General features: G+C 40.3%; 1 protein-coding gene across 1 annotated transcript in view; it reads left to right on the plus strand.

Annotated features, from left to right (window-relative positions):
• The window catches only part of OSBPL11 (oxysterol binding protein like 11), a gene marked incomplete at both ends in the record, with an annotated part of 29,845 nt that extends 22,727 nt beyond the window's left edge, over positions 1 to 7,118 (plus strand). Inside the window, 5 exons of the mRNA XM_079538777.1 lie at positions 238 to 736; positions 2,306 to 2,492; positions 5,490 to 5,672; positions 6,075 to 6,228; positions 7,041 to 7,118. Of these exons, the coding sequence (XP_079394903.1) occupies positions 238 to 736; positions 2,306 to 2,492; positions 5,490 to 5,672; positions 6,075 to 6,228; positions 7,041 to 7,118 (1,101 nt within the window). The remainder of the gene's footprint in view (positions 1 to 237; positions 737 to 2,305; positions 2,493 to 5,489; positions 5,673 to 6,074; positions 6,229 to 7,040) is intronic.
• Between the last annotated feature and the right edge of the window lie 3,204 nt (positions 7,119 to 10,322).

Below are 10,322 nucleotides of genomic sequence, written 5' to 3' on the forward strand. Positions count from 1 at the left end.
ATTTATTTATTGTTACTTGGGGGGTACTCAGTCCCTTACCTATCGGATTCTTTCTCTTTGAAGAACTTTTCTAGGATCCGTGATCACTCCACTTTCCTCACATCTTTGAAGAGGGGTAGTGAGGTTCAATCTGAAAGCGCGGTGTCCAAAGCAAGACAGAATCCTCTACCTGAGAACTTCCCTTATGAAATTGCCTGCCTTTTCATTTCACTTACTACAGCCTTTTCTTTATTTCAGGTGGTTCTTCCCACTTTTATTTTAGAGAAGCGATCGCTGTTGGAGATGTATGCGGACTTCATGTCCCATCCTGATCTCTTCATTGCGATCACGAATGGCAGCAGCCCTGAGGAGAGGATGATCCGCTTTGTGGAGTATTATCTCACTTCCTTTCACGAAGGTCGCAAAGGAGCTATTGCAAAGAAACCATACAATCCCATCATTGGGGAAACATTTCACTGCTCCTGGAGGATGCCCAAGAGTGAAGTAGCCACTGACGGTGGCAGTAACATCTCTGCTCACTCCACCTCTGAGCAAATAACTTTGTCTAAAGATCTGGAAGGCCAAGCAGAGTCGGACTACTACACAGTAAAGTTTGTAGCCGAGCAAGTGTCCCACCACCCTCCTGTGTCAGGATTTTATGCTGAATGTGTGGAGAGAAAGATGTGTGTCAATGCTCATGTCTGGACAAAGAGTAAATTTTTGGGAATGTCAATAGGGGTGACGATGGTTGGTGAAGGTAAGTGTAATGTTTTTCCTTTATTTGTCTTAAGAAGATGCTGAACACAATAATTTGAGAGAAAATTCAATGCTGTGTGTCTCTGTCAGAAATACAGGTGAATACCACTTGGTGGTTTTGTTTCAAAGGTGTTTCAGAAAAAGCTTTTTGCCAATACTACACTTGCCACCGTGGGTTTTCAGGCTTTTTTTTTTTTTTTTTTCTTCTGATTTTCCTTTGATCTCAAATCTGGAGAACCTTTATGTATAGTCATCTGGTGATTATTTTTTTTTTTTTATGCTTTACAAAGCACAGGCGATAACTATAAGTCCTCATTATAAACAGCAGGCTTGGGGGGAAAAAATAGATGAATTTACACTTCGCCAAAGATCAGGAATATTTTGGCATTCAATTTTTGACTTCTGAACCAAAGAGCAGTAAGTGCAAACTGGTCTTTGTGAATGTTTCCAAAGCATTGCACAAAATAACTTGTACCAGATATTTGTTAAAAATAAACACTATTTGCATATATTGCAAATATATTGTTTTAATTCTCTTCAGCTATGGAAATTAGATCCTTTAGGGGCAAAGTGGGTAATTCCTCTTTAGCAGTAATTTTACTGTAAGAGCTGAGACAGCGTTGTACATTATGTTTCTTGTGTATATTGCTCAGCAACTGATGGCATGTAGGTTCAGACATTTGAGTGTCAGCTGAGAAGTAGTGAGCATGGCAGGGGGATGGAATGCATATCTCAGTGCTTCATCTGTACCAGGTAATTTCAGTTGTGAATGTCTCCTCTTGGGCTTTCCTCATATCATGAATCTGAAAACCAGGAGGAACTCTGAAAATGAATGTCAGAAGCACAGCGCTGGCATGCTGCAGAGGCAGGGCTTGATGCAGACAGCTATCAACTGCCATACTGTGCTCTTGTAATGCTGACAGGTAGACTTTCTGTGATGTGGGTCTTTGATTCCTATTTAAAAAAACAAACAAAACCCCAAAAAAAACAAAGAAAAAAAACCAACCACATCTTAAAACCCAGAGAAAATATCTGGTTTTCATGAGTTTCTTAACAAAAACTGTTGTCAGGAAAGAATCTAGTTTGTCAAGTCTGTCTTGACAAAGAAGTGTAGTATCAATGAGTCTCTGCAACCTGCATTCAGGTAGAGTAGAGTGTAGTAAAGGGAGAGGAAATGAACAGGAGTAGTGTCATTCCTCAAGAACTGCAGTTCAGGGTATTCACTCATTTTTTCCTTTTGGCTGCATAAGTGTCGTCATGCTCCAGAGCTCTCCATAAGACAGTGACAGCCTTTTTACATTTGGCTGAGAAGTATATTGCACTGCTCAGTATTGTATTTTGTGGATAGATATTATTAGGATAATCTCATTTCAAGAAAGAAACATAAGTTTCTTCATACTGAGAGCCTTAACCTTGAGTGTCTGGAATCTGTAATAAATGTCACTTTTGTTTTTCTTTCATCTGAAGGAATGATGAGGAAAGGTAGTCAGATGTAGTACTGTCTGTGGTTTCAATAACTTGTTTGGTCATTTCTAAAACAGTGCTCACTTAAGGATGTTTCTTTTCACAGGTCTCCTAAGCCTCTTGGAACATGAGGAAGAATACACATTCTCTCTGCCCTGTGCATATGCTCGATCAATTTTGACTGTTCCCTGGGTAGAACTGGGAGGAAAAGTCAACATAAACTGTGCAAAGACAGGATATTCTGCAAGTATTAACTTCCACACCAAACCCTTCTACGGTGGGAAATTGCATCGGTGAGGACACTTTCTCTGTTTTTCCACATTTGTCTGTGCTCTGGAGCTCCAGCAGCTGTGTAACTGCTTTTTTTTTTCCTGTGTGCTGAATAAGTGTTCCAGTAGTCTGAGCATGACTCTCTTCTCACTATCGGTGAATACTTGAGATGTTACTTTGCTCTGAAACAACATCTTGTGATCCTTAAGGAACAGTGAGGTTACATTTAAAGGCAGTAAAGAAATCCCTAGTTTCTCTGACTCTCAGTTCAAACCCTTGGGAAAGCAGAGCTCCTGGCTTCTTTTCCTGACTGCTACAGATTTCTTCCTACTGAAATGAGCTTGTTAGCATGTTTTACAGCATGCTTTGTAGTTAGTTGTGTGGCCTTGAATTTTTTCTCTTTGAGTACCTCAGCAGTGTTATATGAAGGAGTCTCCAGCTTGCATTTAATCAAAAGGTAAAAACAGTGTGAGAAACAAATCCCATCAAGCTTAAGCAACTTGAAGAAAATCTCTAGGTAGAAATACCTGTCAACTTCTGTTTCATTTCTTTCCTTAAAGACCAGAATATTTGATCTTGGAATGGTGATTCCTTGTGTATGCCCTTATTCAGAGACTAACGGGTAAAAGAGGACTAAGGGGAAGTTTGCTTGGGGTTTCTTCCAGGAAATCCCTGCAAACATCTGTGCACTTGGTGCAAAGCCTTTTAAAACTGATTAACAGTGGTGTTTTTAGAGATTCCTTATAGTAAGACTGCATGCTGCAAGATTAGCCTTGTGCTATTATGGTGACAGTGAGTTAAGGAAAAGAAAAGTGAGGCACTAGTCTCACACGGAATATGTGATTGTGGAGCATTTTGCTCTCAGCCACGTACTGGACAGCACTTGTTTAAATCTTTCCTTAGATTTAATGTCCAAGAGGCAGTAATGAAGTATGTAACTGCTTGGCTCATTAGGACTTCTGAAACGTGGTTTGGACTCTTCAGATTGCAAAAAAGAAATAATTGGGGAGAAAAATACTTTTTCTGGAACATTAGGGCAAGGATCTACTTATATGTTGAAAGAAAACAAAAAGCACCTTCATATTGAAGTGCCTTGTCCCTTATGTTCCCAGACATGCTTTGAATTTACCCTGCAGCTAAAGCTAACCATCTCAGTGACATCTGGAGAACTGAAGCTCGTGTGTAAAAAATGCTACAAGTGAAACACAGCTGAAGCTATGTCATTTGGTATCCTTATTTCCATTGCTTACAATACAGCTTCCACCTTCTAGTCACTCCAGTAAAAATTTAGCTGTAGGATGCATTTTTAAGTTAATGATTAAATTTTGGAAAATGTTCTACTTGTCTCCATGAAATTAGTGTATATAGAGGCTTTTTTTAGACAGATTCACTCAATGTACTGGAAACTATTGGAAATCTCATGCAGTAATGATTGACCGTTGCCAAAAGAATCGCTTGGTGGGGAAGCAGCAGTGTTGTCATGGTTACACAGAGTGCAAGTAAGTTGCTATGGCAACATTATAGATTTCTGTGTTGACCCTCATTGCCAGCCCTCAGCTGGGTATTGGCTGCTTGGCCCTGTGCCCCTTTAGCTTGATCAAACAGATGATGATAGTAATCTCAGATAGCCAGGCATATATCAGTCATGCCAAGCCTGCAGACGAATGCTCCCAGGCTTTGTCACTGGTATTGGTTCAGGCAGATATTGTGTTCTGCAGTGTGGGAATGGTGGTGTCACTGAGTAATACGGTGGGAGGAAATATGGGTCACAACAAGAGTTTAATTTAGCAGCTCAGTGCAGTGCCTTGTAATGCTGCACGAGTGATAAAACCTTGTTTACTTTGTGCTAAGTAGAGACTGTAATTTTATGATTGATATTAAAATACTGGGTTGTGAGGTGCTCTGCTGTCACCACTTAAGAATATGAAAGAGCACAGCCTTCTGGAGATGTGACTGCAGTGTGACCTGGCTGCTTTCTGGCACTGTGTGGATTCAGTCTGGGAGACGATGGGGGCTTCACCTGTGCAATACTTTCAGTGAGGTGTGAGAGTCACAAGAAGAGAAAGCAGTAGAAGAGGAAGGCTGCTTGTCTGTGGCCTGCTCTTTTAGTTATTTTCAGAAACTCCTACCCACTTGTTAACTTCAAGAGGCATACATGTGCTCTTACTGCTCATGTTGTTCACACTCTAGCTTGTTTTCCTAAGCAAATCTTAAATTTTGGTAATAGGAAACTGTGTGCTTGATCAGCATGTAATTTTAGGTTTTTTTCCTCTCAAAAATCTTGCAAACCAATTTAATCTTACTGGAAAGAGATGGCCAAAATTCAGATGTTTCATCATAAATGGCCTCCTGCCATGGGCCAGTTGACTCCATCCTGCCATGCCCACAGCATGCCCCATGAGTTCTCAGCACATCCAGCACCCAGTATCCCTGTGCTGAGGGGACTGGAAGCTGGGAAGTGGTGTGCTGTATATTGTCTATATGCAGGTAATGAGAGTTCAACTGAAGGTAGAAATGGTGTCCTTTGTGTAGCCTGCAGCACCTTGCAAGTGAGGTCACGTCTTGAGCATTACCTGTGTAATTTGCAAACTCTTTTGTTTCCTTTTCTTCAAGCTCTGCTTGAGCTGGGCAGTTAGTGGGATACATTCCTGGTAAACAGCTTCACTTTTGTCTTTCAGTCTGAACTACATATCTGATGGGATGGATATTTTTCTACTGCTTGTTACTTATGACATGCCTTGTTTGCTTGTTTTGGTTAAAAGATTCAAAACAATTCTGTGCTGAAGCCAAAATCGGAATGCTTTTCTGGGTAACACAAAAGGAACTGGAGCAATAAAGAAAAGTCACTTTGTGCTCTGAGCTTCTCCATGCCAATGCAGTCTCCATGCCTTCAAGTAACTAACGCTTGTCAGGGCAGTGTGACAAGCATACCAACTCTTTTGGAATGAGGTTGATTAATGCAGTGAATTGTCCTAAGGTGTCTCTGACCATGGTCTTTTAAAAATAACACAATTTCTTAGAGTAACGGGTGAAGTGAAGCAGAACACGACCAACACAGTGGTGTGCAGAGTGCAAGGGGAGTGGAACAGCGTGCTTGAATTCACCTACAGCAACGGGGAGACAAAATATGTGGACTTGACAAAATTGTCGGTGACACGAAAACGAGTCCGGCCCATTGAGAAGCAAGGACCATTTGAATCTAGGTAAAATACGTGCATTTATTTTTGTCTGACCCTTTTTTGTCCTGAGTAGTCTGGTGAGAATTCCTTGGAAAAACCGCACAGCTGAGCAGTGCCTGCTGAGGAAGGTCCTTATGAGAAGCTGTCTGTTGAATAATGCTTCCATAGCAACTTCCAAAGGGTGTGCGGGCTGGCATTAGATGGATGCAATTGAAGCCTCAGAGCCTTTTCTTATCTGCTCCTATAGGTGTGAGGCTCAGCCACAAGCCTCTCCACCTGTGTCACATTGTCATGCTTTGTCTTTTGTTGTTTTCTGTGCATAGAGCAGTTATTTTGGAAGAACTGCACGCAGTGATTCTGCCTTGCGGTTTAATGTGGTGAGCTAAGGAAACTTTGGAAAACTGAAGTTAACAACTTGCTTTGTAGGAGGCTGTGGCAACATGTAACGGAGTCTCTGCGGGATGGAGACATCGATAAAGCTACAGAGCACAAGCGGGCCCTTGAGGAGCGACAGAGGAATGAAGAAAGGCTTCGTGCTGAAACAGAAACTCCTTGGTGTACTAAATACTTCATTAAAGAAGTAAGTCCCAAAGTACTTAGCTGGCAAAGGCAGAGCGACAGTGGAAGCAGGTGCGTGTGTGGGTGTGTTCTGTCAGAACAGAGTATCTGGACTTGCATCTTATCATTTAGTTTCACGGGATGCATACTGCTGAGGTAACACGTGAGCTCCCAAGTGTGATTTACCCTTTGTTTCCCAAACACTGTGATTTATTTTTTTTCTTCAGTTACTCTATAATTAAATGTTTAGAAGCATTCACTTTCAACTTAGAACTTATTTTCTGGCATATTAAGTTTTGGATTGAGCTTATTGGTTGAGCCATTGAACAAATATTGCAGTAATGGTATTAGAAGTGCAGGCTGTGCAGGAAAACAAGTGGCTACTGATATGGTAGCTTTGAAGTAGACATTCCTTGTGATGCAGGTGGTATTGTACCCATAAAATTTTAAAATGAAAAGCAGAACTATGTAATTTCCAGGAACATGGTCAGACTGTGTTAGAGCTGGTAATGGTTGGTTGGTTGTCCCTTTGCTGGTGTCTTGGTTTGGCCTTTTAATGAAATCTGGATCATGGAGTTGAGAAGAGTGATTTTTCTGTGCGGGTTAATTGCAAGTACAGTCAGTTCCCAGAGCTCAGCTGTGTCTCAGCTGGAATCACGCATGCTCTCAGGTAGGCTCAGTGGCCTGCAGTGTTGATCTCTGTCTTAATCTGTGTGACTTAAAAGTATAAGCGACGTCCCTTTGGCTTTTCACAGCTATTGGTGTAGTAGTTGTGCAAAGAGACTTCAGTTGAGGCAGTGTCTGTTATAACTGTATTTTCTCTTTAAATTGCAGGGAGATGGCTGGGTTTATCATAAACCCCTTTGGAGAGCAGTCTCTGCTGTGCAAACTCAGCAAACGGACGCTAACTAGAAAAGCTGCTTAAAGATGAGTTTCCCGTTTCTGATATTCTTTTTCTGTCTCTCAAAATGCAGTAATCACACTGAGTGTCCCCTTTTTATATAATAGCGAAAGCTTGAATGAACATAAGGAAATAAACTAGGGCACTTTAAAGCTATTCAGAACAAGGTTGTAGAGACAAACTTGCCAGGTACACATTCAACCAACTTGGTTTTTTTTTTTTGTATGATCCTGAAGATTTTATCTGACTTGTGTAAGAGTCTTCTAAGTAGGTCTGTCTGATTGCAAAAGCTGCCTAAGAGAAAGAGAAACTGTTTGGTGTTCAGAGTGACATGGGAACTTCTTTCTACATCAAACTATTTAATGACTGAAGTATGCTCGGTACCCATGTAGAAAACAGCAACCAAAAATTGCTGCTTTTATGCCCAACATTAGACCTTCGTTGGTAAAAACAAACTGGAGAGGTGCTTGGAAGATGTGCCTGAAATCAGTGTTAAGAATCAACTGGATCGTGGGAACTTCTTTCTTCAGAGAGAAAACGTGCATGCATCGGAGGAATATGGAATATCTGTAGAGACTACCTTTCTTTTTTATGGATTTATAAAAGCAATTAGAATCGTAACCATGGAGAAATTTTTCCTCTGAAACATTTTAATATACTTGAAATATTTGACTTGAATTGAAAAAGTAATTTGAACACTTTTCAACTCCTAATTTTATTAAATCTTTGAGTAACCTTTTTTTTCCTCCTGTTGTAATGTAATGAGGTTTGGCCTTTTCTCTTCCACCTTCCCTTCCAAGGACTGAGGCTTTCAAACAGAACAGAAAATACACAATTTTGTATTTAAACTTCTCTACCCATCTGATCATCGCAGAGGTGAAGTATCAGTGTTACAAACTGTCCTTTGGATTGTTTTGGTTTTTCTCCTGTGGTGTTAATCAGAACAAAGCAGTGAAATGTGACCTGTGAATACATGGACTGTAGGTTTTGGTTTTTCATCTTAGATATTATTTAAAAAAAAAAAAAAAAAAAGCTGATAATGCTGAAGACTGGGTATTGATTTGAAACACAATCTGGTATCAGGAAACTGTATTCAGGTACAAACATCCTTTGTTTTTTATACCTATTTTATTGAAGTTAAAGAATTGCTGGCAATTAAGATTAGTACTTATTATGGCTTTCGTTATTGTTGTAACTACAAGCTACCTTAATTTTTTCCAACAGTGGTGCCTTACTCTGTTTTTTCTTCTGATGTAGTCTTCCAGTCAGTGTATATAACATTATCTGCCACCTCCCAGCCATGGCAATGGCTGCACCTGATCCATCCTCATAGGAACTCACAGCTTTGTGATCTGGTAAGATGTTTTCTGTGGAGAACATACAAATGTAAGAGTGCATCAGAAGGTTTAAATCATCATGTCAACTTTCAACACAAACTGCAAATTGTGCAAAAAAAGTTGGATTTATGCACAACTGTCTTGATTTTTCTTGTTCTTTTTTTTTTTTTTTTTTTTTTTTTTTTTTTGCTGTGAAATGCACTGAGATCTCAATGCGAGTCATGGTCCCTTTGTGAGAATTGGGGGTGGGGATAATAAAACTACAAAATGATTTGTTTGTTCTGTTTGCTTTACCTAGAGGTCAGGTGGCCAGGAAGAGTAGATTGTTGTCTTTTATACTGGAGATCTGTCTGTCTGGGCTTTCTCTGGCTGTTATAACAGGATATTTTGGCACTGTGCACTTCAGTAGTAACTGTATTCTCCAGCAGAAGAATGTGTTTCGGACCCTGCTGTCTTGTTTGTGATATTCTATACAATTACCCTGTCTTCATTTTTGGATACCTACTGGGCATTTTCATGTTCAACCAGGAATAAAAATATGTATGAAAGCAGTGGGTGTAGCTTTTTCTTGTCTCTGGGTCTGCAGCCCATGTGGGCTGTGCTCCTCGGGCAGTTGGAGCATTTGTGGTAGGAATCACGGTGGCGATGTGTTAGCCTCCTCAGCTCTGGAGTTCTTTGGTACCTGCACCAAGCTGGGGCTGGTAGAGGGAAAGAAAATAAATAGACAACATTCCTTGTTTCCTGGTTGTGTTCTCTGTCATATAGCAGATACCCCTTAAATAAACAGCAAGGGTGGTGCCGGGTCCAGCTGGTTCCTGCTGTGATCACTGCTGCATTTACTAGACTTACTTCCTTGGATTATGCTCAGCTGATAAACTTGTCTCTATTAGAATACAGACCTATGACTCAGCTGCTGAGCTCTGCTTGAAACTTTGACTTGGGAGTTTGTCAAAGTGATGGCTGAAAAGCTCCCGTGTTCACCCTAAACCAATTTGTGTTCTTTGTTTAACATCAGCCAAGTTATTTCTCTTCCACCCTCATCTGGTGTGCCTGCGGTTTCATGCTGAGAAAGCTGTTACTAATTTTGTCATGTAAAAATAGACCAACCCTGAAGTAGTCTTAAAATAGAAGACGATTCTTTTTAACGTAGGGATGCTGCTAGGAAAATAAAGTCTTCCTTTGCTCAGATGATCATAAGAACTGGAGTGACTTTGTGATGTGGATATAATAGTGATGCAATTTTCTAGTTTATTCTGGAAACAAAGGATGGAATTGAAAAATAGCTTAATTCTAGCCACTGAATATCCAACTCAAATTTTGACATTTGTGATTTTTTTTTTTTTTTTTTTTTTTTTTTTTTCTTCCTAAGAGCTGCAAGTACTCAGCAGACTAATGTGTATTTTTAACACTGACCAGATTTGATACTCTTGCATAACTGCTGTTGTTTCCATCTTGTACCTTCTGGAGTGGAGGGAAAAGAGATCACTGCTGCTTCCTGTGTAGATACTTCATAGAACCACAGTGAGTTAAATAAGGAGCATGGCAAAACATAGGATTTAGCCTTGTGTTCCTTTCTTTATGGCTTGATTCAGCTCCAGTGAAGTTGAGCAAAGTTCTTGCTCATCCTTGGTAATTTCAGGGCTCTCTAAGACGTAAGCAGATGTTAGAGCCCTCTTTGGGGGGTACTTGGTTCTCTGCTGCTCATGGAAAACAGAGCATGATGTGTTGCTTGTATTTAATGTGTGCATTCAACAGTATGATCCTGAATGTGTGACTGTTGAGTTGGTTTGCATGGAGAAAAGATGAATACATAAACTGGAGTCTGGAGTTTATTTTCAGAAAAGCTTCTCAGTCTGTTCCCCTCTCTTTGCCTGAAAG

Source organism: Tetrao urogallus (genome assembly GCF_951394365.1).
Source record: "Tetrao urogallus genome assembly, chromosome: 8".
Lineage (NCBI taxonomy): Eukaryota > Metazoa > Chordata > Aves > Galliformes > Phasianidae > Tetrao > Tetrao urogallus.